The sequence below is a fragment of the Melanerpes formicivorus genome, unplaced genomic scaffold (assembly GCF_026170545.1).
Source record: "Melanerpes formicivorus ecotype bairdi unplaced genomic scaffold, bMelFor1.0.p_v2 SCAF_55, whole genome shotgun sequence".
Lineage (NCBI taxonomy): Eukaryota > Metazoa > Chordata > Aves > Piciformes > Picidae > Melanerpes > Melanerpes formicivorus.
Genome location: NW_027142407.1, coordinates 4,479,411 through 4,507,011, shown reverse-complemented (window position 1 = coordinate 4,507,011; position 27,601 = coordinate 4,479,411). Strand labels below are relative to the sequence as shown.

Below are 27,601 nucleotides of genomic sequence, written 5' to 3'. Positions count from 1 at the left end.
GGTCGGCGACCCCTTTCCGCAGCAGCCAGTAGCAGCAGGAGCAGGATCCACAGCCACCTCCTGACGGGTTTCGCGTCCTTGCTTGCTGCGACCCTTCCGCGGGCACAGCCTGAGCCATGCTGCTGCTGGCGGTCGCATTCATCGTGACCTTCGTCCTCCTTCTCTACATGGTGTCGCCGCTCATCAGCCCCAAGCCTCTCAAACTGCCCGGCGCTCACGTCGTGGTGAGTGAAGCGTCCCGCGAGGGGTACGCTTAGTGCGAGGAAGGGGTGCCCCTCGCTGCCCCTTTCAGCCCTGCGCCGAGGCAGGGAGGCGGTTGGCGGGTCGCCGCCGTTCGGCCTCTGCGTCTTCCCCGCCGCGTCATGGGATGGGTGGGAGAGGGATTCCGTGCGAACCGCCCTCAGCCTTTTTGTCCGCTGGGTCGTGGGGAAGGGAGGGAGGCTGCTCCCTCCGAGATGGGCGCGCATCGCTATGGGAAGGAGTGTCCCGCTGGCAGCCAGGCAGGCAGCCGCGGGGTATGGTGGCATTAGAGGCCCCGCAGGGAAGGCCTCGCTCCATCAGGGGTGAGCGGAGGAAGCCTCCCGATGGCGGGAGCGGCGGGGGAAGGGGGCACTGGCGGAGAATGCAGGCGGTAGCTGCCTGCAGGCTGGTGTTCAGCGCCACCCAGGTCTGGGCTGGTGGGAAAGGCCTGTTCTGGGGAGCTTCAGCGTCGGGGGTCCTCCTGGTTTGCAAGGAATCTTGGCTGCTAGCTCCAGCACCTCAAGCTACCGAAAGACGGGAGCCACAAGGAAATGACCTGTGCTGATGACTCCTGACAACCGCTTGTCTATCTCGGTTGGCTTAAGGCAATCCTCTGAGTCACCAGAAACGCAAACCATCTTCAGCCTTAATGTTGACTTTTTGAGACATTCCTTTTGTACTCTCGAAGTTACCGCTTGAGTTCTGTTTTAGCATCTCCCAAGGTATTTCAGTGGTGTGTGTGCTCATAAACAAAAGGCAAAGTCTGTGTTTGACATGGTCCTAAAAGACAAGTCAGATCTGAGGAAATGGCATGACTAATACAATAGAAGTGGTCAGATGATACTGAGGTACCGTTTCCTCTTTAAGTACAGAGGTTTCGATGTCTATGACAACAGGCTTTGACTGTAGTCAAGGTGATAGAACTAAGTCTTTAGAAGGAAGTCTGCAGAAGAAAATACTGTTGAATCAGTTCTTAAGTAGTACACCACTGGAAGCTCTATGGGTGTGTGGCTGGCTGGGGGGAGGGAAACAATACCAATCACAAAGTAGTGAATTTGGATGCATCAATTAAACATTAGAAAGAATCGGTGTCTTAGAATTATCTTTAAACTTAGCTTTAAATCTCTGTGCTGTATGCAGAGAAGTTTTAGTTTACTGTTTGGTTAGATCTGCTTTTAAGGAGCAAGTAGCACTTTCCTATAGTTATTACAGTAGGATTTTGGGGTAATCCAGAAGTTACATGTTCTAGGTGCAAATGAATTTACAGCTGGGGGGAGTGTTTAATTACTGTTTTTAACTCTGTATAGCGCTTTTCTATATTGCTTTGGATTTATTATATCTGGAGGATGGAGCAGTCCCCAGAATAATTTAGACCTGTCCAAATTACAACAGTATTCCTAAGTTGCTTTATGCAATATGTGTTAATTGGATGCTGTAACTAGCTTTGCAGCATCATGTATTGTATGAGGTGTGTGCAAGCTTGCATTAAGGTCCTCTGGTTATGGCTCTTCCCACAGAAGTAATGCTTCTTAAGGAGGAACTCTTCAATGGTGTGTAAAAGCAAATGGAAAGCAGACTTTGGGGCCTTCTGCAACTTTGCAGAAATAGAACAGCAAGAAATAAAAACTTAGTGGATTTTGTTGCAAAATTTTGCTGCTTTAATATATATGTGTAGTGCCTGTTCTTTTAGTGATTAAACTCTTTGAAGGCTCCTGTGCTGCTGCTTCTAATCAGAATGATTCATTTAGAAACATTCACATTGAAAATTATGAGAATAATCTTGTTAGGGAAGTAATCTCTAACCACTCCCTGTAACTGCTGTCCCTAATTATTTTAGCAGTAGAAGCTCAATTTGATATCAGTGGAAATCGCAAAACCAGTATGCTGGAAGTCTTACAAAATTAGAAGTACAGCTAGGGAAGTAACTTCATTAATATATTGATGGAAGTAAAGCTATAGATATATTTGATACAAACCAAAATGCACTTGCAGACAATTTTATTGGTGCCAGCAGTGGCACAATTACTTGATTTATTTTTACTAGAGTTATGCTCTGAAAGTATTCATGTAAACTAGTGAAATATGGAGCATTTGTTTCAGGGATCAGGAGTTCTTAGACTTGTAGACTTTCTAGTGGGGTACGTAAGGGAAAATACTGGATAATGGTACTGTAAATCAGAAATGCTGTTCAGGGAGGTTTTCCATGTTGCATGCATAAAGTGAATTCTTACACTGAATACTGGGACTAAATGTTCTCTGATACGTGAAATGGATGAGAGACTTCATGAAAATATTTGAGGACCGTAACATTATTGAAGGACTTCTTTGAACGTGATGGCATTCAACAAGTCCAAGTGCCGAGTGCTGCACTTTGGCTACGGCAATCCCATGCAGAGCTGCAGGCAGGTGAGCTGCCAAACAGAAAGGGAACTGGGGGTACTGATTGACAGCCAGCTGAATGTGAGCCAGCAGTGTGCCCAGGTGGCCAAGAGGGCCAATGGCATCCTGGCCTGCATCAAGAATAGTGTGGCCAGCAGGAGCAGGGAAGTCATTGTGCCCCTGTACACTGCACTGGTTAGGCCACGCCTTGAGTACTGTGTCCAGTTCTGGGCCCCTCAGTTTAAGAAGGACATTGAGACACTTGAACGTGTCCAGAGAAGGGCAACAAGGCTGGGGAGAGGCCTCGAGCACAAGCCCTATGAGGAGAGGTTGAAGGAGATGGGATTGTTTAGCCTGGAGAAGAGGAGGCTCAGGGGAGACCTTGCTGCTCTCTACAACTACCTGTAGGGTGCTTGTAGCCAGGAGGGTGCTGGTCTCTTCTCCCAGGCAGCCAGCACCAGAACAAGAGGACACAGTCTCAAGCTATGCCAGGGGAAGTTTAGGCTCGAGGTGAGGAGAAAGTTCTTCACAGAGAGAGTTGTTAGCTGTTGGAATGAGCTGCCCAGGGAGGTGGTGGAGTCACCATCCCTGGAGGTGTTCAAGAAGGGATTGGACGTGGCACTTGGTGCCGTGGTCTAGTAATCATGAGGTCTGTGGTGACAGGTTGGACTTTATGATCTCTGAGGTCTTTTCCAACCTCGTTGATTCTATGATTCTATAAGTCTTCTCACAGAAAAATATCAAAATCTGTTTATGATTTGATTTAGATAAGACTGTAGATTAGCATTTGGTAATCTGTCAGACCCTGGTTAAACCCAGTCTTGAAATAAAGGAATAAAGACCTGCAAATTGCATGTTTAGCTGGTCTAGCTCTCTCAGGAGGGCAGAAGATTACCATTGCACAGTAAATACATTTTTTGAAGATAAACTTGAAGCAGAGGCGATCTTATTTACAAATTTCTTTCTTGGGGCCTGTTGAAAGTATCACGTAAATATATCTGTTAATATTTCTGAAGGAAGGTCATTGGGCGACTTCAGAGGCTATTACAAACCCAATTACTGAATTTTCAGCTCAAGTCAGTATTCTTTTCACTCTTAATCCTTCATGAAAAGTATTCCCCTTCGCTCTTAACAAGTGCGGTTAATGGATGTTTGGATTACAGGAACATAACTGATTCCAGCTGCCATTTGGGATAGAAATTTGAAGCAGTAAGCTTGTTAAGTTTTTCCCTCTGTCCTTTCCCAGAGTCATTTACATAATGGAAGCACTCTCTGTTCTCGGCAAGGCGTGCTTTCTGGAGGAATCATCATCACAGGAGTCTCTTTTTTCCTTAGAAAAGAATAGGACTGTTATTCAGAGTGAGAGTCTGCAGCCCACAGTACTTATGCTCTAATTTTTTTTCCCTTCCCCCTCCCTCGTACCTTCCAGGTATTTTGGTGACCTTAGTGAGCACTGTTAAATAAAAAGGGCGTCTCTGTTACCAAATTTAGCTTATTTAAAAACAAAATACTTTTGAGATGTCTAATGCTACTTGCATTGTTTCTAGCACAACTGGGAAAGTGTTTGTGAATCACAGAATGTTACGGGTTGGAAGGGACCTCCAGAGATCATCTAGTTCAATGCCCCTGCCAAAGAAGGACCACCTAAGCAGGCTGCTGCACAGGAACACATGCAGATGGATTTTGAAAGCCCTTGGGATTGTAGAGCTGCTGCTTCTTGTGCTGAACTACTTTGTGCTTCGAAATCCAGAAGACTTACTTCATACATCTTTTATTTTGCTTTAGCTTTCTCCGTGGGTCTCAGGCTCCATACTAGCACACATCACCTGGTTTGTGAGAATAAGCTGCTATTTTTGTGTCTGGTTGTAACAGCAGACAGGAAAATGAAAGTAGGTTAAGGCAGTTATCAGTGCTTCATGTGCATCGTGCTCACTTGCATCACATTTAAGTGTGCTTTTCTGGGGACATTACACCTTCCCTACACACATTCTCTCTGCACCATTTCTCTGCAGAGGTGCTTTGCTTGATGGAGCAGAATGCAACAAAACCTATAGATGTTAGGGCAAAAGCTTCTTCCTGTAAATTTCAGGAGGAAAGTTTAGAAACTCTTTGCTGGAATACCAATGCCAACGTTGCCCCTCTTGTTTCAGTCTTAATCGTTCTAAAACCGGGTTGAAATTTCAGTGGAAAAACCCAACAGTGTTCTTGGTGATATGAATGCAGTTTCTCAAAGCTTGTGGACTAACAATGGAAGGAAATGTAAAGACGCTCTTTGCTCTCAATTGTCCCATTCAGATTGAAAAGAGGCCTTAATTTGCAAATGGTTCAGGATGATCATGCCAAATCCACATTTATAGGGGTCATCTCTAGTCTAGAAGTGGTTTCACCACTTTTGTGCAGAGCCCAGCTTGATAAATGCAGTCAGCTGTAAGGGCAGCCGATCTTGGTGTCTCAGCATTGTAGCTTGTGTTAGGAGTAGTATCACCTGGATGTATCTAAGTAGTTTGACAAGAGGTCATGTTGAGCCTGATCAGGCATACTAACTACTTAGAGCAGATGAGAAGGATGTTCTGTTTGGGTGGAACTAGGTATCTTCTGTCAGAGCACTCTTTAAGAAGCCAGCTTGCATCCAGTGCTAAGTGAAAATAATCTCTGTTGGAGATACTGTATCAACCAGGTCTTGATCATTCCTGCTGACAGCTCTGTAATTTGCAGTTGGACTCTCTCATTAATTGAAGCAAATTCCCAATATTTTGAATTTGAAAGTCAAACACAAATTTCCAGTTATCAAGGGGAAAATAAACCCTATGATCCATACAAGCTGAACTCTGTTACCAAGGATCATGGCTCAAGATGCTGGAGCTTCACCTTTTTTGGAATAGCTAATTTGGTGCTGTGTTCTCAAACACAAACAGCTCAACAACAGTGCTTAAGGGCTGGTAATGCTACATTCTGAATATTTGAATTAATACTAGGATCTAATTGTTGCATCCTGTCATGAATTTAGTCTGTGTTTTGAGTTGCTGTGCCCAGGCTTTTATTTTTGCTAGCTCCTCTCAGGCTGGGTTAGAGTGAAATTTAAAAACAGGATCAGTGACAATTCAGATGTCTGGGACTAATGAAGTGCAGTAGTGCTGTAGAACCGTTGGCCACAAGAGTAGGTAACTGCAATAACACTTTAATAGAGTAAATGTGTGCTCTTCCTTTAATTCTGAGCACCTATGTCAGTGACTGACTTACATAGCAGACTTCATCAATTTGCTTAGACTGATTTCATTGCAGCACAAAGCAAAGTCTTCACTAATGTTAGGGGTTTGTGTGTGTTTCTTTTCCCCTGTTACACTAACATTTTTGGTGAATGTTCCTGAAAGACTGGACATCAGGAAGTTTGACCTTTACTGGGAGGGCGGTAGAACACTGGAACAGGTTGGCCAGGGAGGTGGTGGAGGCCCCATCGCTGAGGGTATTCAAGGTCAGGCTTGATGGGGCTCTGAGCGACATGATCCAGTAAGGAATGTCCTTGCTTTTACTGCCTGGGGGTTGGACTAGATGAGCTTTGATGGTCCCTTCCAACCCAGTGTATTCTGTGATTCTAGTGTGTATTAGTAGCAGCTTCCCCCACATTAGTGGCAGCCTTCCACCCAAATGCTAACATTCCCAGTTAATTGATACAGCCTTTTGTCACAGACCTTTCTGACAGGAGCTATATTCAGTGTTCTTGGGTAGGGCTGGGAGTAAAGACTTCCATTTCCCCTTTCTTGCCTGACTTCAGACCTTGCCTGTGTGAAATGAATGTTAGCATTGTCTGATGAGCCAGAGGCTTGCTGCCAGTACCTTCACCTTCAAAGAATTCCTCAAGCACTGGTGTAGTTGACCTGTTTGTGATACTCAGCCATTTGTGGATGTAGTAATCAGCTGTCTGTGCTGTGCCAAAAACTGGAATTGGAGCAGTCTTCCATGCACATTGATTAGTTCAAGTGCTGATGTTACCTGGTTGCTCTTGAAAACCTGTGGAAGCAGCTCGCAAGTGCTGTGGAACTGAGGTCTGCCTGACTGTATCAAAATGAGTACTTTAATGTTTTCAGAGGCAAATCTTCAAAGCTGTTTTGCTAATCTTCTTAATTCTGGAATTTTGCTGAAGTCCCAAATCCTTGGCACACATACTTCTATGGGTTTGATTTCACTTTGCAAGCAGTCATCATTGCTTCAGAACACTGCAGACTGGGTTTCACATCTCTAGAAAAGGGCATGCATCTTGAAGTCATCCTCAGGGGTTAGTGTAGTGTGAAGCTGATCTTGCAGAGAGAATCAGTTAGAAGCTAACCTGAAGTAGCTATCTCTAATAATAGAGGAAGCCTGAAGAGCTGAAACCAGTCTTTGTGAATGTTTCTCCCATTCTTGGCCCACTTGTGACTGCAGATGAATCGGGCAGAAACCCATTGACCGTGTTGTAAGTCTTTGCTATGGTTATTTGACTTAGAGTGGGTTATTCTTGAAGATTAATATTGATAAAATACTCACGTGAAAGAAGTTTAGTGACTCATGGGAGTGTACTTCTGACTCTTCTGACTTTACTGTCTCCAGGAGTGGAATGAATCTGGAGGATAACGCATCTCTGGAAATGAAAGAGAGGTGCTGGCAGATGAGACAACAGAAGGCTTTTGATAGGTTTTGAAATTGGAAACTTGGGATCTTTGCTCTTTCACTGATTAGCTCAATTCCTCAGTATATTTTCCTCTGCTCCTCAGTATGTTTTCTCATATTTAAAATGGAGTTGATACCTTACTTTCTCTGAAGTCTTATGAAAGCTTTTGATGCCCCAAACCCTGCAATTGACAGAACAATGTGAATCACTTCTTTTTTGTAATTATTAGGAAATCTGTATTTCAGAACTTGCTTCATCAGCAGAATTATTTTCACAATAACTGCTTTTAGGCATTTTGCTGCAATATTTTCCCAACTACAACCTTTCAACATGCTGGTAAAAGAAAATTCCAGTAACTTGTAAATACAAGGAAGATACCACTGTTTGTTTAAGGACTAAAGGCATATGCATACTGTGGCTGGGCTTAAGTGAACAAGTCATCTAAAGGCAGTGTCAGACATTCTCATATTAGTAAGAAAGTGAGGCCAGGATTGATATTGTCTCCATGTTCCACATGGAGTTCTTAAGTAGGTTTATTGGGGGGAGTACTGAAAGCAGTCTTAAGGTGACTTTAAGCTGTATATTGGAATAGAATAGAATAAACCAGGATGGAAGAGACCTTCAAGATCATCGCGTCCAACCTGTCATCCAACACCACCTAATCAACTAACCCATGCAACCAAGCACCCTGTCAAGTCTCCTCCTGAACACCTCCAGTGACGGCGACTCCACCACCTCCCCAGGCAGCCCATTCCAATGGGCAATCACTTTCTCTGTGTAAAACTTCCTCCTGACCTCCAGCTTGAACCTCCCCTGGTGCAGCACATTCTCATGCAACATGCAATATAAGGCTGTGGTCATTACCCTGAAGAGCTATTCATGTCTTGTTTGCATATAAAACTATTCAGTGCTACAGTTTAGAGGAAGAAGAAAAGATGAATGGAAGTTTAAGTGTTGGTATCCTAATAAAACTGGAATTACAACACACATGGTCCAAGGTCCAGACTAGGGGATTGAGAAATACTCTACAGAGTCAACTGTTGAATTAATGGTGGGTTTTTTGAGAAAGAAATAAGGTATTTTCAGATTGTTTGTGTGATGGTATCTTCAGCAGGCAATCTACAACTGTCAATTTCACAAAGAATTTCTATTGGGACCGAGTATGAAGGGGCAGTATGTATGCCACTGTATTATTATGGCTAACATTAACAGTGATTTCATACTTAGCTACTTGGGCTTTTGGACATAACACAGATAACTTGGTCAAGCATGTGAGCACACCCACATGGGAGTGGGTCTGAGTGCCTGATGTGAGAAATGAGCAAAAAATGCTGCTGGGATAAAACTGGTTTGGGGATAGAAATAAACACTCATCAACCTATTCAGATTTAATCCTTCATTCATGTTCAGTAAGGAAACTTAACTTGAGTCTACCTTCTGTGTTTGCACCTCATTTCTAATCCCAGTATGTTTTTGGGATTTGACTGTTATCATATGGGAGAAGGGGTGAGAATATTGAACTAACATTGCTCTTTTCAAATATCTTAGGTAACTGGAGGCTCCAGTGGGATTGGAAAATGTATTGCTATTGAATGTTACAAGCAAGGTGCTTTCATAACACTGATTGCAAGGGATGAGGTAAGTGTCTGTGTATTTTTACTGGCTAAGCTCTGTTCACAAAATCTGCATAGGCATGGAATAATTTTGGAATTTATAATTATTCATACTTTCTTCAGTGTATATTTTAAGGGGATCCTAAGCATTTCAGATGAATGCCTTTGAGTAGCAGAGGTGGCTGCCTTTTTTAGGAGTGCAGCTGAACATGGAATTTGTGATTAGCTTGCCTTAAAATTCTTCCAGTGCTATGACTTCTGCTAAAGGCACTCATTACTTCACTGTCTAGATCTGTGGCAGAGGACAAAAGCCTATATTCTTTGCAACTGTAGAGTTTCCCACCAGTAACTGACAGGTTGGGGTTTAAAGACCGTTACTTAAAATGCATAGATTATTTTGCTGTCTTGTTCATCAAGACAGCTTTGGAGGAAAAAGGATTGGGGTTTTTTATGGTAACTCAAAAGTATTCAGAATTTAGGTGGAATGACTCTGTTTTCATAATGGGTTGGGGTTGTTTTTATTTGTAGAGAAAAATCTAATTTTCAGGAAGTAAAAACACTTAACCTTTTTTTTTGGGGGGGGGGGTGGTGGTGTCAGTCCTAGCTGGCTTTTGGTGGTTTACTTATGCTTGAGAACTTTGTATAACTTCAAATGCAGGCAGAATTAGCACAACTGTTCTTGAAATAACATGAGCTTTCCTGAAAAGGGTATGGCCATTTGAATTTCCTGAGCATTAGTGTCATTTTTATGACAGTTCTGTGACACTGATTATTCTTAGGAATACTTAATGTAATATTGCATAAATGTAAAATAGAAGAAAAAGTTAATACCTAGTCTTAAATGCTCTGCCTAGTTGTAAGAAACAAAAGCATTGACTCTACAGAGGTGGTAACTGGCTCTAGACGATGAAGTGAAAAACAGATAAGCGAGTTCTGGTAGCTGGAGGGATTTAATGGTTTCATCATATCTGTGAAATGACAATAGTGAAGTGTTACAACTAGTTGAAGATCAACTCTCTTGGATTTTAGACAATGTTGTTAAGCCTTATTTAAATACTGAAGAGTAAATTGCCCTCAGAACTGCAACGCTGTTCTTCTGTCCGTTTCAGAACAAGCTGTTGCAGACAAAGAAGGAAATAGAGAAGTATTGTGTAAATGACAAGCAGGTAAGATGGTTGCTAACAGCGGCTGTTGTGTGTTCTGTTTAAGGTAGTCACTCCAACATAGTTGAGTAGTCCTGCCTTTGAAACAGCTGTTTGACAAAAAGGAGTGAGGACTCAGTATTTGAATTAAAAAACACCAATTTGCTTACATAAGATGTTCTGAACTCTGCCATATTTTATGTTGCCTAGCTAGTGCATTAGTCTGCTCTTCTTTAGAGAAAAAGATTGATGTCTTCAGCTGTAGGTGTACTGTGTTTTATTGGATAACTGCAATTTACTGTCACTCAGTAGTTGCTTCTGATCTTTGGAATGAAGAACCAAATTTATTGTCAAATCTCTTGGTTTTTTGAAATTCATAAATGCAGTGACTGGCTTGGGAAAGAAGATCAGACATTTGTCTCAAGGTTTAGTTCATACTCCTATTCCATGCTCATCTTTACATCCTACTCCGATTCCTTTTTCTCCCAAAGTACTGTAGCAGATTCAAGTTAAATTTGTGATGTTTTAGGACTCCTGAACACTGAGGCTTCTTTGGTGAATAGATGGCACTTGTGCATAAAGGCACTATTTTAGAGCTTGCACAGGTACTAGCTTACAATAGGTAAGCTTACAGTGAAATGCTAAAATTATTTAAATCAAGGGGAGAGGAAAAAAAACCAGTGTTGAGGCTGTTGACATTTCTGATGGCTCCTTTCTTGTTCCAGAACTTTTGTTACTGTCATGATTGCGAATACAAGCCATTTATTTCTCTGGGAAAAGAGATTTGAATTGATAAATTTGGTATTCTGCTGAAAAGAAGCAATGGGGAAAAAACCCCAAATAGTTAGAGGCAATAATACTAGTATTTGCTGATACAAAACTTTCTTAACACCTCCATTTACAAGATTCTGTCTCCACTTCCTTTTATTTTTGTCAAATGGCTCAAGGTGATTTATTTTGTTTTCCCCACGCATCCTGCATTACTCAGATCAACTTTATTTGAAAAACTAAGCCATTTGAGGTGAGGAGAAACTGTTTTGCCCCTTTGAAATAGACACATGAATACCAATAACTTCTTTTTTTTAGCTGCTGTAGTGGTCTCTTAAGCTTAGCATTAAAGTTAATCCCTTGTCAAACATTGTGTCAGGATGTTCCTGTTAAAATCTATGCAAACTGGATAGATGCAGACTTCAAAAAGTAATATTACTTGATGCCTGTTCTTAAGAGTTTCAGTTAAAACCTCCAAAAAGTACCTTCCAGGTTGAGAAAGGTCCAGTGTGGACTGAACAGGACTGCTTTTGCAGAAACAGCTTTAGATCTCCAGCCAGGTAGGCTGGCTCTCGGTCACTTGAAAGAAAGCCTGTGAGATCTAAATGCAAAGAGCAGTTGGAAGAATCAGGCAGTCCAAGGCAGATCTCACACTGAAACAGCAGATCAGAAGCTGGGAAGTGATGGTAGCTGAACCACTGCTGAAAGAGGAGTTACCTCAGACAACTTTCTCTGTGCTGTTACTTTTACTTGATGTCAAGCTAAGCGGCCAGAGATCCTCAGGAAAGATACTATTTTTATTTTCACATGAGCATATGCTGTCACTGTTCAGTTCTTGGGTATACACATGAAACCAGATTGCATTGGGAACCAGGGGCTGACATCAATGTACATTTTATTGTTTGATATTTGCAATGTGATTGATTTAGAGTGCTGACACTACAGCCTCTGTAGGTATAGGTGTGCAGTGGAACAAAATCCCTGCCCTCGGTTTGCCTGCAATACTTCATAAAATCCCTTTCCTAATAGCTTATATTCCCAGTTACTTCACTGGGAGTTGAAATGATCTTACATTGTGAAAGTTTTATTAATGATCCAGCACCAGAACAAAAGGTGAGGAACAGAGCTGGGGATACCAGACTATTTCTGGCAGCATGTTCTGTGTCTTCGGCGTGGGTCTAGTAGATACTTTGGAGTGAAGGTGATCAGTATATTGTAGCAGAAGAAAGGCCATATGATAATAGAATCAAAGAGGTGAATTGTACAATGTGATAGCAGTCAATAAAATCTATGGTAATTCCTGCATGTGTTGTTCACACTATAACTAATGCAAACTGATACATTGACCAGCTGCTTCAATTTTGATAGAGAGCTAGGAGTTTAAACCTCATTGACCTTGCAAAGACCTCCAGATAATAAAACAATGTAGTTTTTGCTCAACTGCCATTTTGTTGTTAAACTTATGGATAAAGGATAAATATTTTCAAAGTGTAATAAATGCCCTTAGGGAAGATGCATGCAGACCTGCCAATAACCTGTGCCACAAGTTTACTGTGATGCCCAACTAGGCATAGTGCTGGGAGGCAGGAATAGCCAACCTGCTGTACAGGATAGGCAAGCATATTCTGTTTATGCAGCTAAGAAATGTTGCAGCCTGACCAGAGGCAGAACTGACAAATGAGTAGCTACCAAAGCAGCTAATTACACTATGGCAGGCTTTTTGTGGTGTGTATGCACATGTCTCCATGGCTAGTGGTCATGATGATGCTTACTACAAACTGGTGGTGACTTTATTTCACCTCAGACTGAGTTTAAATGAATTGACCAAAGTAACAGAAGGGATAGAATACAGGATTCCCTTTTTTTTATTGTGATAAGAAAATAGCTTTTCAAGATGAACTGCTGCAAAGCTTGGCTGATTGCTCAGCTCAGAGGGTGGCTTATTTAGAATATAGAATAAACCAGGTTGGAAGAGACCTTCAAGATCATCATGTCCAACCCTTCAACCAATCCAACCCACCTAAACAACTAACCCATGGCACCAAGCACCCCCTCAAGTCTCCTCCTGAAAACCTCCAATGACAGCGACTCCACCACCTCCCCAGGCAGCCCATTCCAATGGGCAATCACTCTCTCTGTATAGAACTTCTTCCTAACATCCAACCTAAACCTCCCCTGGCGCAGCCTGAGACTGTGTCCTCTTGTTCTGGTACTGGCTGCCTGGGAGAAGAGACCATCATCTGCCTGTCTACAACCTCCCTTCAGGTAGTTGTAGAGAGTAATAAGGTCACCCCTGAGTCTCCTCTTCTCCAGGCTAAGCAACCCCAGCTCCCTCAGCCTCTCCTCATAGGGCTTGTGTTCCAAACTCCTCACCAACTTCATTGCCCTTCTCTGGACACACTCCAGCAAGTCAACATCCTTCCTAAACTGAGGGGCCCAGGACTCGAGGTGTGGCCTAACCAGTGCAGTGTACAGGGGCAGAATGACCTCCCTGCTCCTGTTTGTTAACACCTGGCCAAGATACCACAAAACTTAGACATCACTGCCATCTGGTTTTGGTCATTCTGTCCTGCCAGCCCTCTTCTCTCACCAGACCAGTGCTTTATTTTGTTCTGTATCTTTCAAACTAAACCACATAATCTCTGGTTTCCAGAGGAGAAGCAAACCTATGTACATTACATCACTTTTTAGATGTTTAGGACACTGTGCAGCTAGTCAGTTTCTCACAGAGCTTTTATGTTGTCCTTGCAGCATCCCAATTGCCTATCCAAACGTTAGGACACTTTTAACACTTGCTTTACAAATTGTGGACAAGTTTTTTTGCACTGCCCATCCCACAGTTTCAGAATGACATTCTCCAACAAATGCCTTTCTGTGATAGAGGGGGGGAAAATATCTTTTTCTTCAAAGATAAGCCTAGACCACACATGCTTCAACTTGCACTTAGCACTGCTAAAGGTTAAATGGAGCGCCATGGAACTTTGTCTGCCCAAATTAAACTTCAGTGAAAACTATTCTGTGTAAATAACTTGAGTTGTATTGTGTCTTCTTAGAGTCAACTGGAAATCATACTTGGCCCAGGATTAGCTGCTTTGATCTTAATGAAGTGCTTATTTGTTCTTAATATAATCTTTAGTGTACTGGAATGAGTGAGAGGGGAGGAATTGCTTGCTTCAATGTGGGAGGAGTGCAAACTGTCCTATCCAAAAGGCTTCTTGTCTTTCTGGAAAGGATAGGTAATTGGATTTTTGTCCTTTTGAAAGGCCTGCAGTCAGCAGTTACTGGACTTAGTGTTGTAAAAAGTGTTCTTTTGCTTTCCTTTTCTAGGTTGTATTGTGTATTTCTGTTGATGTATCTAAAGACTACGAACAGGTGGAGAATGTTCTAAAACAGGTGAGGAAGTAACTGATTCTTCTGTGTATCTTAAGAAGCATATCTGTCTGTGATGTATTTCTAATTAAAATATTTTTTGTGTAATGATACTGTGCTATATGAAAGGGTTTTTACCTCCTAAAGAACATCTTCACTTCTATCACTTCTTCCAGGCTCAGGAGAAGCTGGGGCCAGTTGACATGCTTGTAAACTGTGCAGGAACATCAGTTACAGGAAAATTTGAGGACATTGAAGTGAATTCTTTTGAAGTGAGTGAGCATACTTTTTTGTTATGTGATGATTTCTCCTTCAGCCATTCTAGCAATTAGATTGCATTCCTGTGTCTTTGCTGACTTTGCATGAATAGTTATATGCTTGATTTGAGGTGGCTGTCAGACTGTCTTTAGATTTGTGAGGCCTGCCTCTAATTTCTCAACTATTAGTCCACTCATGGGTCAGAACAGTGAATTGTCCATCTGGAACAGAGTCCTCAAGATAGCAAAAAAGACCAGCATGTATTTTTGCAGTTAAAGGCACTGTTAATGGTAGTGAATTTCCCATGGTCTCATTTTCTTCTGCTGAAGAATTTTTCTAACCTGTTTTAAGGAAAAAAAATCCGCTGTTACCAGTGTTCAACACGGAGTTGCACACATTGTTTTCAGCTTGAGAAGCTGCTCTTCTGATCATTAAAAGACCCCCAAAAATGCCAAGCCCCTGTACCTTGGTTACTTCATGCACAGAGCCTCCAGCCCCCTAGTGATCTACAGCTAATATTAAATCATCTGAAAATACTAAATAATAGAATAAACCAGGTTGGAAGAGACCTTCAAGATCATCGTGTCCAACCTGTCATCCAGCACCACCTAATCAACTAACCCATGCAACCAAGCACCCTATCAAGTCTCCTTCTGAACACCTCCAGTGATGGCGACTCCACCACCTCCCCGGGCAGCCCATTCCAATGGGCAATCACTCTCTCTGTGTAGAACTTCTTCCTAACCTCCAGCCTAAACCTCCCCTGGTACAGCTTGAGACTGTGTCCTCTTGTTCTGGTACTGGTTGCCTGGGAGAAGAGACCAACCTCTGCCTGTCTACAACCTCCTTTCAGGTAGTTGTAGACAGCAATAATGTCACCCTTGAGTCTCCTCTTCTCCAAGCTAAGCAAGCCCAGCTCCCTCAGCCTCTCATAGGGCTTGTGTTCCAAACCCCTCCCCAGCTTTGTTGCCTTTCTCTGGACACGTTCCAGCAAGTCAACATCTTTGCTAAACTGAGGGGCCCAGAAGTGGACACAGGACTCAAGGTGTGGCCTAACCAGTGCAGAGAATCACCTCCCTGCTCTTGCTGGCCACGCTGTTCCTGACGCAGGCCAGGATGCCATTGGCCCTCTTGGCATCATAGTATAATAAATCTGAATCATCCATTCTATTGATTGTATATGACATCAGTTTTGGTTTAGGCCTTCTAGAGATGGAAATCAAAGACTTCTCCTTATCCTGCCAAAGATTAAGATCTTTGAAATGTAGGAATATAAAAAAATATTACTGTTTCCTGTTTGAGAAAGGCCTTTAAACTTGGGGTTTAGTATGTTTGCATGCATCACGTGTAAATGGATTGCTTCTTGAACACTGTTTAAATTAGATTTTCTGTCATACATTCTTTTTGCTTTGAAGGCCATATGTTTCCCCATATTACCATTTTTCTAGTTTCCATTAAGACATGCAGGTAGAGTGGATTTCTTCTGGCTTGAAATGAGGTTTTCAGCTATAAAACAGTTTATGAAGCTGTAGAATAGAAAACAATTGTTTCTTTTGCCAGCTGATGGAGCTGCAAGTCTAGTGAACTTCATGGTTCAAGCAGAATGAAATGGAGTTTTGGGTTTTTTTTTTGATAAATAATACCAAACAGCTGAATGTGGGATTCAAACATCATATTAATATCTTTTGTACAGACATTAATGGCAGTCAATTACCTGGGTAGTGTTTACCCAAGTCGAGCAGTAATCGCTACCATGAAGGAACGAAGAATGGGAAGGATTGTGTTTGTATCATCTCAGGCTGGGCAGTTAGGCCTGTTTGGTTATACAGCCTATTCTCCAACAAAGTTTGCTCTTCGAGGGTTGGCTGAAGCCCTGCAAATGGAGGTATGTGTGCAGTAATTGAAGTATGTAAGTTTGGTTGTTTGGGGGCTTTTTGTTTGTTTTTAACTAGCAGCACAGCACGTTTTCATTTCAATAGTTCTTTTGTCTTGTGCAGCACCGCTGATATCTGCGTGTTATGCTGGCCCCCTTTTTGGCAGCATATACATTCCTATTGCTCTGCACGATGATGCAGAAACTAAGCTGACTTCAGTTGCATAAGAGGAAACAGACTGAATCTGTTCCTAGAGCTGAAGATGACTACAATTTTAAAAACTACTTGTTTTTGAAAGGACTTGGATTTTAAGTCATATGGAATCCAAGTCTCTGAATTTCAAGGCTCTAAGAGCAGAATGGTATTAAAGATCCCATAGATGCATGAGGGGTGGGACTGTGATTCCCAGCTTGTTTGTGAGGCCATGGTAAGTGGTGTGTGAACCATATGAAACAGTAAAGTTTGCAAGGTGGAATTTGAGGACTCTCCACAGAAATTGTGTGGCCTGTGGTTCACCCTTCTAAGTTTTGATATATATGATCTTTTTATAGTGCCATGATCTAATTTTATGCTGAAGTCCAGACTAGAATCCAAACACACACTGTTATTATTCAGTGGAACGAGGTTGGCAGGTACAGTGCAGTAAGACAGGTAAAATTGGTTTGGAAATTACTTCCCTTATTTTTCTGTTGAGAATGTATATTTCAGTTAACTGTTTAGAGCCAAACACAGACACTTCCCATATAGACTCTTGCATGGCCTCTGTTCTGTTCAGTGTAGTTGCACACCTTGATGGGGTTAAGGATGAGGTCTTAAACTGCCAAGTAGAATAGTGTGACTGCAATGTCTGTCTTAGACTGGTGACAAATATTTTTGTGAAGACTGAATTATTCAAAACTAAACCCAGGGTTTTTATGGACCTGTGATATGGTATTTTAGTAAGTGTTTTCAATATAGGATGTTTAAAAATGGGAATAAAAATTCTTAGTGCATTATGCTTTGCGTTATTGTAACCCTCTGACTATTTTCATTAAAAGCTTCTTTATTTGTATTGGAGTACAGATTTGCATTGTGTTGGGTTCTCAGTAGTGCAGTAAGTGATGTAATTCTATGACAGACACACACACATAAATAAATGCAGTCCTTGACATGAGACCTTCTATTTTTCCTCAGTTTTCTACTTTCTTCTCCTTAGACTTGGATCTCATTCAAGTTTATACCAGGGGTTGAAAATTCTTGTGACTTGGGTATACCTCTTAAAGATAACAAATTTGAGGAAAGCCCATCAAAAAGGAAAATTCATAGTTGTCAAGCAGTGAAAATATTTTTTATCACAGTATAACTAAGGTTGGAAGAGACCTGGAGGATCATCGAGTCCAACCTATAAACACAGACCCCATGACTAGACCATGGCACCAAGTGCAACATGAGCAACAATAAAAAAGTGTGCTGCCAAGCCTCAGTGAAAGCCATTTTTGACCTTGTGTTCATGAATGTTGGATACTACTGTTTGGTACTTACTCAGTCTTTATTTTTAATTTGAAAACAATAAATTGTAGTAGTTTCATGTTCCTCCTAAATGCCTTAAAAACACTTAATCAAATTATTTATACCAAATGCAAAGTTTTTAGGTATTTTTATGAAACAGAACCAACGTAGCGTGGTTAGAAATGTTTGCCATTCTGCTTTGTCATTGGACAAAGCTCCCAGTTTTAGAAGTGCTGAATGATGGGGGTGTTTTAACACTGGCAGCAATTTAATTCACACTCACTTTGTTTCTTCTGTGCAAGATAAATTGATGATGTTATGAGGGACATCTAAAGGCTGTGTCAGTATTAAGATAACCCTTACTTTTGTAAAATACAGGTAAAACCTTATAATATCTACATAACGGTGGCTTATCCTCCAGATACCGACACACCTGGCTTTGCAGAAGAAAGCAAAACAAAGGTAAATTATCCCTCAGTAAGACTGTGATGTTCTTAAAGCTTCACTTTGTAGTAAGCAATGCATTGCAGATTTCATTCACTTCCATAGTGCTTCTGAAACCATTGCATGTTAAGATTTTAAGAAGTATTTTTAAACACTTGAATTGCATTAACTTAACTGCTCAGCGTTGAACAGCTTGCAGAATAATTTAGTGTCGTTTGTTGCTCTGGCTTTAAATGGAAGAACTACTTACCTTAAATCGATGAAACACTGCAAAGTCTTTCTGTGCATAATCAAAATACTGTTGTGGACTGGTAAGCTACAAAACCACTATTTACTTTGATGTCAAAGCTTAATGAGCTAAAAATTGCATCTTTGATAATATGTAGTTGTTCTGATAGATGGGACAAACCAAAATGAATCTCAGCTCCTTGAGTGAAGTTTGCAAACTAACCATGCTGAATATATGAATATATATGTGTGTGTGTGTGTGTATATACACACACATGTATATATATATATACATATGTGTATATATATACATATGTGTGTGTGTGTATATATATGAATATATGTAATGACACACTTGAATAGTGGCTGTTGTCTACTATTGAAGTAGGAAGGAAACTTTGTTGCATTGCTTTTTGTAGTGCAAATGACAGTATCGTGTTTCAAAAGGTTGTGTCAGCAGAGGGCTTTTTTTGTTTGGCTTTCCTTAAAAGTGGAAGTTTTGACCTCCAAAGCATTAGTCATCTCACATAATTTGGCATATCCCATGAAGTGTAATTCCAAAAACTACATTCAAGCTCCCTCTTAAGACTGAAGTATGGGGTATCTTATTTTTTATTTGCATAGTCTGAACTAGAAACTTGATATCCGAAGAGATCAGTCTTTTCAAGATGCTCCATCATGTATAATAGGCAGTTGGGGTTGAATTATATTTTGTCTTTCTCCCATTGTATAGGAATCACTACAAATTACATAAAACAACTCTTATTTCATCTTTTCTTGCTGTAGATGCTCTGTGTTAAATGTACACTTCCACAGAGTAAGACATGCACAGATATTTCTATAGCTTGCATGTTCTCTTCTCTGGCATTTTTTCCTTCATAGCAGCCTATTTCTGGGGAGTAAAGTCACCAGCAAAATGCTCTGTTCATCTAAGATTACTCTTCTAAAGACATTCAGTGAGTTTTATTCGTCAAAAAGTTGTCTTTTAAGCAGAGTCTTAGGCTATGTTTTAGCATACATGAAATATCATAATAGTTAGATCAGGCACCTTAAATCTCTGTAATACTGCACTGCTTTGACAGTTCAGATACTCATTTATTATTGTTGCATTTGTTTAATACTACTTAGTGTAAAAAATCTATCTCTGTAGTTTACACCTCTTTAGTACTAAGCTATTTCTCTTTGTAATAATTGAATATAACAAAAAGAAAATGTCAGGAAATAAGAAACTAGGATACAGCTTTCCTGTGTTTAACAGATGAAGTTTTATTGCTTGTTTGGGAGATGTGTGTGTGGGTTTTGTTCATTTGTTTGGTTTGGGGTTTTTTTGGGCATCTGCTTTACAAATGACAACTATGCTTTGGCTCTCTGGCTAGCCAGGTGAAGTATTTAATGATGTTTTCTGACTGCCTTTTTTTCAGTGTGTTACTACCTTTAGCCTGTTGCTTCTGCACAGCTGCTATTTTTTGCCCCCCAAGTTACAGTATTTAATTACTGTTGACATCCCTACGTCTCTTTCAGATTTGGTTGATACTGTCCAGCAAGCTCAAAAGTACATAGGGGTTATGAGATGGACATCTTGTGATACAAGCCATATGACTGTAGGAAAGCGTGTAAAAGGTGTTTGTATGTCATTTCTGCTGGCAAAGACACTGATTGCCCCCCTGCCTCCCCTTTAAAATACACTGACTGAAAATAAAAAAAATAGTAAAAAATTCAGTGAACCTGGTCAGTGAAATTGAGATTTGTAATCCTGCAGATACTTGGAAGCAGGCCTGTTTCTGTAAAGTTTAATTTCTGTAGCACTTTGGATTGGTAATGAGAAACTTGTGGTTGCTCAACTCTTTCCTGGAAGTGCTTTTTTAAAAACACTAATCTTAAACTGGTCCTGGTATTTGACTAGGCTTGAATGATTTTTTTGGGTTTTAATTTATTTTTCCTTCTCTCTTAATGTAACCAACTTAGCCATTACGCCACGCTGACCTGTGACTGAGTGCTCTCCATACTTTAGCACTGTTTTATCTTCATCAACAGAACCATCTATTTTAGCATATTTGAGCATTTAAATGGAGTCCTGTGCAGTTAGCTCCCTCATTGTTTTATTTGTTAAAAGAACAGGAATGACAAGTATGTTTCTAACTACTTCAAAGCATACTTTTGCTGTTTGTTTTTGAACAGACCAGACTTGTTTGAAAGCTTTCTTTTTTTTTAATGTGTGTGTGAAAGAAGTTGTGGTTGCTAAAACAACTGCCATAATTGCTTTCTTCTAGTGAGGTAAAGTGGCATGTATGCTCTAAAACATGAAGAAACAAAACACAGTGATAGATTTTGGTGGATACTTGGGTGTGGAGTTTGAGAAATTTTTTTAAGTTGTTTTGTAGGATCTTAAAATATTTTAGGTCTAACTTTGACTTAATTTTTTAACAAAACCCCCATAAATTAATTAATACAGGTGTCAAGGAGATGTAGTTGAAACATTTTGTTAGCTAGTAATGAAAATAAAACACTTGAGGGGAAAAACACTTTCATATTTTATTAATATTAAACTATGGGGGGGGGAAGTGCTACCCAAGGAAAAGTTGGCATTTCCCTTCGTAAAGTTAGACTACTGTTTATGGAAGTGCTTTTATCTTTAAGTGGATGCTTCAGGTGACAGTGTGATACCACTTGCTAACAATGATGTCATCCATGGCAAAAGACCCAGAACCAAAATTTGACCTTCATATTTTTTCCCTGCTTATATTGTTAGTCAAACTTACACTGATGTTTTTCTACTAAAGCCCTTAGAGACGAAGCTAATTTCTGAAACCTCATCTGTTTGCCAAGCAGAACAAGTTGCCAGAGTTATAGTCAAAGATGCCATAGTAAGTACATTATCTTTGTTAACTGAACTCTTCATTGCAGAGATTACAATTGCATGTGATGCTTGTTTATGGCTGTAAGACAATGGCTAAGGGAAGAGCAAAACGTATTGATGTGTCGTGGCTTTAGCTGGAGGCAGCTCTGCACTGAGGGCAGAATGAATTTACTCCAAAGGAATAAATAAACACTTGCACAGAATTGGAGGTTAAGTAGAAATACTGTTTCCAAAAGTAAAACAAATACAAAAGGTACAAAGGCAAAAGGATATATATGCACACAATCAAAATCAGCTCAGGCCTAGCTCTCTAGCGGGGCCCACCAGGCCAAGACCTGCCCCCCAGCACTAGGCCTCAGTAAGCCAAACTGCCCTTCCACCAGGATAGGTCTACCATTCCTCAGTGCCCTCCCCTCCCCCCCCCCCAAGCTTCACTGACCCTCTCCCCACTAGCTGGCACACTAGGTCCAGCTGTGCAGCAAGAAAAGAGCTTGCCCACAAGGCCACAGAAGGCCACACTCCCCCCAAAACCAAAGAGATAGTAGCCCCATGTGTGGGGAGCAGAGAGGAGGGAGAAAGAGACAGAATGGGCTATGAGGCCTGCTTATATAGGAAGATGCAGGATTATGGGATGGAATAACAATTTATATCCTGTGTCCACCCCCTGGGATGGTCTGTCCAGCCCCTTGGACTCTTATCTTTGGAGGACTTTTATCTCTATGGTAGGACACTTAGTCTCTAACCTATAACAACATTGCTCTTTGTTGGTTAGTTTGAGCAGGAAATATTTTCTTCTTTTCCCACTCTGCCCACAAATGGTTTCATACAATCACTTGGAACTAAAAAGTATCTGAAGCTGTACAGTAGACAGAACCAAATGATGCATCAGTATGATGCAATGTCTCAAAGGCAGATTCTGACTGATTTCAAAGCACTAAACTGTTGACTTCTTGCGTATCAAGTACCATTTGTCTGCCCTCAAAAGCTTGTTGGGCTGTCTTCTTTTTCTTGGAGATGAGTTCATGTAAAAATAATTTTACAATAAATGAAGGCAGTCTAGCCCTTTTGGCTTTCAGTGTCTCAAGTGTGTGGTTTATGAGTGATAAAATGCTGCTTTTGGTGGTTAAAAGTGTATTGCCTTTCTGAGCAAATTTTTTAACGTTTTGTGCTCTGGAATATTTGTAGGCCCCTCAGAAGAGAGGCAAACAGAAAATTCATAAGGCACAGGAATTGAATCCTAGAATCTATTGTTGTTTTGCAGTTGCAAATGCTCTGGATCCATAACATGATTTACATCTGCAGCAGCTGTTCAGTTGTGAAGTTTTGACAATATTTTTCAGAAATGCAACACAGACACAAAATGATGTCTGTTTTGGGGGTGAGGAGTTTTCAGAGCAAGTACTACCTCACATAGTATTCAGGATTCTGCTTTGGTGCTTAAGGAAAATTAATCTCTCTAATTTTCAGCATCTGGTATTTCTACACCATGCTTTCCAGTGTTTTGGATGCTACCTTAGTTCAGACATGGTCTTTATGCAGTGATGCTGTCAGCTGACTAAGACCAAAATGAAAAGGTAGCTCTGTACTGTAGGAATTCACAGTCCTCTAAGACATGTTTTGGGAAATAACCAAATCTCCTAATTCTTTACAACTTTGCATAGATACATTCCTAACCCTGATTAAGGAGCTCCACCTTCTCCTTTTCACTTCTGCATTCCATAGATTTTAGTACTGTGCTGTTTCAGAAAGTCTGTTTTCCAGCATAAAGTCTGGTGGAAAAACTGGGAAAAGTCTGGGAGTCAGACTATAAAGCTGCAGCTTTCCTGATGAGTAGTCAAAAACCAATCAACCAAACATCATTTTCCTGCTGTCTGTACCCCCTCTTCTGCCAGCTGAATTGCTAAGCAGGCTATACATCTCACTGTTTTGAGGAGGGCAAGCTAAAAATCCATGACATAGATGAAGAAAGACCTGTTACCTAGCATTTGAAATACATCCCCCTGTCAAATCTCATGGGATAACAAATTAACTTTACCAAAAGGCAAGCAATATTTTATTCTGCTATTGTATTGATTGGTGATCTGACAGGATTGGTGTGTAATTCTGTCTCTAAATTATACATACAGGCAGAGAGCTCAACATGCATTTTTTCCATCAGTAAGCATGCTACAAGAAGAAATGTAGAGCCTTTCTAGCTTGTAAAGACATCTGTAGTAATTTAACACACATCTCTAAAGAAAGGTTAGCTTCCTTGTCCATTTTTAAGTGAATGCCTTTTGGAATGTTGCTCTTTAGCACAAAAGATTTCTGAATATTTCAATCCTTAATTGTGTTAATATTTTCTTACATAAAAATGTTTGCCAGTTATATCAATCAGCTCTGTTCAAGAACATGAAATAAGACACATCACAAATTGCCACAACTGGGTAAATTACTTTTTGTCTCTTCTTTGCTATTTGCTTTCCACCCAGCAAGGGAATTTTAACAGCTCTGTTGGATCAGATGGTTACATGCTGTCAATACTGACAAGTGGAATGTCACCAGTCACTTCTATTACAGAAGGTCTTCAGCAGGTAAGGTTTGAGAAGACTCCCATAGTCAGTTTCTTATACTTTAAAATAGTTTAAAATGTAGAACAATATGCAAATGTTGGTTAATTAATTTTGCCTATCAAATGTCTGTTAGTACTGTGGAGACTTCTGCTTATTTTCAAGCTGAAGCAGCAAATTGGTAAGATTACTACCTGCTGTTACACAGTTATGACATTGTCCACGAGTCTGTTTCGTTAAGATTATATCACACACCTGTCTGGCCCTTTTTTCATTTCACAAGTAAATAATAAGATGCAATTTGGCATCTTCAGTGAATTGAGAGATGTTTCTTTCTGTTTCCAGGTTGTTTGCATGGGCATTTTTCGCATCATTGGCCTATTTTACCTAGGAAGTTTTGACAGCATAGTTCGTCGCTGCATGATGCAAAGAGAGAAATCTGACAGTGCAGATAAAACTGAGTAATCTTTGCTTTGCATTGAAAGAAGAATGTCCAACAATCCTGGACAGCTTGCTGCTTAAGTGGGACTCAGTTTATCTTCTGAAGGATTTAGAGTGGAAGTACTTGGTATATGTGAGAGATGAGTCCCCTCAAAAGCTATGAAAGAAAACAAAGCTACAACTCCAGAAAATGCCAAACTATGCAAAAGTGTGACTGTGAGGATCAGAGGTGTCTGGTTTTGTGCGTGTGGAATTTGTGTTGGAGAGAGTTTGGGGAACTTGTAAGTGATCTGCAGGTAAAATTTGAGATGAACTATGTGCGGTAATTCTGGACAAATGCTTAAGTTTTCTCACTTTGGTGCTTATGGATGAACTAAGTACCATGACAGACTGGGCTGAAGTTGACTGAAGTCCCCTGAACAAGTTGGTACCTTTTGCTAATGCTTTGGGACCATTTTTAATTTGGAGAGTTGATGTTTCCTTTGGCCAGTCTACAGAGCCTTCTGTCAATGACAGCTTGCTTTATTCTGTACAAGATGCAACTGTGGAAACCTTAGGATGGCAGGTACATTTGTACCATCCAAGCTTTCTCAGGCTGGGAGTAATTGAAAAGTATGACTTTAATATATTGCATACTTTCTAAAGGGAGATGAAGAACCCATTCCCACAGAGAAAATGCTAGGAGACGTGATTCGGTCTGTAGCTCTTTTGGCCTTTGAAGTATGTTGTGAGGAAAAACAACAAAAACCAGTACTGAGTACATTGATCTTGACTTTCAGCATTTTAAGCCATTGGAATGATGTAAAATTTTTACAGATACTTATCTGCCAGTTTTTGCTCTGGAAAGGAAAGTAGCTTAATGCTACTGTTATGCATATTGTTTTTCAAAGCTGCAAATGATGAGCCAAACCAGTAGTTGAAGATAGAACCAATTGTAATTAAAATGCCAGGCTCTTCCAGTAGCAGGAATGTAGCTTTTTGAGGCAGAGGGGTCAGGAGGGAAGAGAGGGTGTGTCAGAATGGCATTCCACTCTTAATTTTATCACCACACAGTAAAGCTTTCACATGATAAGAAATTACTTCAGATGCTCTCCTTCTATGGCCTACTTGTAATTTGTTTCATTTTTACATTATACAAAACAAGGCTGCTCAATAACTGCTTCAGAATACACAGAACCCAGTGGTTGTTTCTAATACCTGTAACTTCAACACTGAAAAAGTGTGATGCATAACAATGATGTTTTAAGGGTGCACTATATATATACACTATGTAAAGGACCACTATAGCAAGTGCCTTGTGAGCTGCTTTTTGGTTTGGTTTTGGTTTGTTTTTTTCCCCAAAAGCTGCACATTTTGTATCTTTTAGCATTGCTGTGTTCCCAGTGTCATAGTTTCCACTTTCAGTCAGTAAAATTACTCAAAAAAACAGGTACTTTTAACTTCCTTGAAAGCAGTATTTAAGAACAAAATGGCCAAAATTGATTGCTCTTGTTAAGATATTTGTATTTATTTAAGAAAAGAGAGATTCAGTTAAACTGAGATTAAAAATTAATAGGTAGTTAGCTGTTTATTTTCCCCTTCTGAAATTGGTTGATCACTTTCCAAATTTTCTTCACACTGACTAAACTTGCTTTAATACCTGGTTTACAAATATATTTGGGGGGGGGTGGGGAGATCACATTGGCACTCTCATTTTAAGTGGTTAGACTTGCATTAGATTACAAATGTTGAGGCATCGTTGAATTCTTCACAAAGCCTATGTTTTAAGAATTCCCTCCTGATTTTGTTTAGATATGTGAAGCTGTGCATGCCTATAATATACTAATTTTGAGAATAGAGCCTACTCCTGCATTTTTAAACAGCTGGGCTTCAGTGCAAAGACACCTAGTGTGCATATATTTCCTGTGCTGCTTAATGTGAATGACATAATTGGCTGTTTATCATACATCCATTGTCAACGTTATGTTTCTTAAAGCAACAGAGCAATGCCATTTGGACCCCATCATCTATGTTAATTCTTACTTTGGTGCAAATAAAATGCTCTTTGACCACCTGCAGAAGAGATCAAAATGGATGAATCCATTGTGCCGTAGTTTGAACTAAATGCTTCTGTAAAGGGCTTGACATCAACACAGGCTCTCGAAGGTCAGGATTTAAAACCAGTAAGACACTCTGGATACTTGAATTTTTGGATCTTCAACTTGAAATACTAAAGGGTTTGCATTTAAGAAATATTCTAGAAGGTCAGAGTGCACAGAAGACACTATGGCAGCTAAGCCTCTTGAAAATATTTCAAGTTGGACATCCTAGATCACTCTTTCTTGTCCAAAGAGTCCTCCAAATGACAACTGATAAAATTCAGCACAAGTGTATGCGAAGAAGGAATAAGAATACTGGATGAAAGCCATGGCCCTGATATGGAGAGACTTCAATTCTTACTTGGCTTTCCATAGTGTAAGTGGTTGTATTGACAGTAAAATTGTAGGTTGAAGCCCATAGCCATTGTGGAAATTGGAATGAAGGTTTCTAAAGGAGCAAGTAAAGAATAGTCTTTGTAACTGTTCTAGTTTCTGCTGGTGTAAATTAATGCAGATAACCTCAACTGATGAACTTTTCAGCTGTTCTCTTGTCAAAATACAGAAATTGTCAACTGCAGCAACCTTTGGTGTTAATTTTGTTTCCTTATTCACATTCTCTCTTTATCAGTGTATTCATTTTAAGGTCCAACATTAAGTGAAGGAGATGCCTTGTAATTTTGTGGACAAATGTTTAGCAGCCAAAAACCTATTTTGCCAGTTTAAATGTTACAAAAACCTCTACATCAGAATGTTCTAGCAGTGTATTGGATCCGTGAAGAACTTCACATAGGCTTTATTATTTTGTCAGATTGTCAATAATTTAATCACTTGTGCCATATCAGTCAGTCTCTTGTCTCTTGTTTTCTTGCTCAATCTTTGAGATTCAGTTTAGGCTCCAATAGTCTTTTCCATTCCATGTAATTTCTAATGACCGCTTTGAATACAGATTTATTGTACCTTTATATCTATAGTTTACTTCACCAAGGTGTTCATATGTGCAATTTAAATAGATTTAATATTTTACTAAGAAGAAAGAGAAAGGTAAATAAACTTTATTTGCTGTGAAAAAAAAAAAAACAACCCACAAAACTCTAGGCACTTTTAAAGGGTAAAAAGATGCAGCGCTGTTTGTAAGAAGAAACTGCTTATTGCTTCGTCATTTTTGTGCCAGAACTGTAAACCAGTTGGAATATTTTATATTTCTCAAAATAAATGGAGAATCAACAAA

At 40.2% G+C, this 27,601-nt stretch overlaps 1 protein-coding gene across 1 annotated transcript; it reads left to right on the top strand.

Annotated features, from left to right (window-relative positions):
* On the top strand, positions 1 to 27,601 carry KDSR (3-ketodihydrosphingosine reductase). Its single transcript, XM_068161018.1, has 10 exons — positions 1 to 224; positions 8,813 to 8,902; positions 9,987 to 10,043; positions 14,115 to 14,180; positions 14,333 to 14,428; positions 16,108 to 16,299; positions 18,155 to 18,238; positions 21,229 to 21,312; positions 23,777 to 23,878; positions 24,200 to 27,601. Exons 1-10 carry the CDS (start codon positions 117 to 119, stop codon positions 24,317 to 24,319), a joined length of 999 nt encoding a protein of 332 aa, XP_068017119.1. The 5' UTR covers positions 1 to 116; the 3' UTR covers positions 24,320 to 27,601.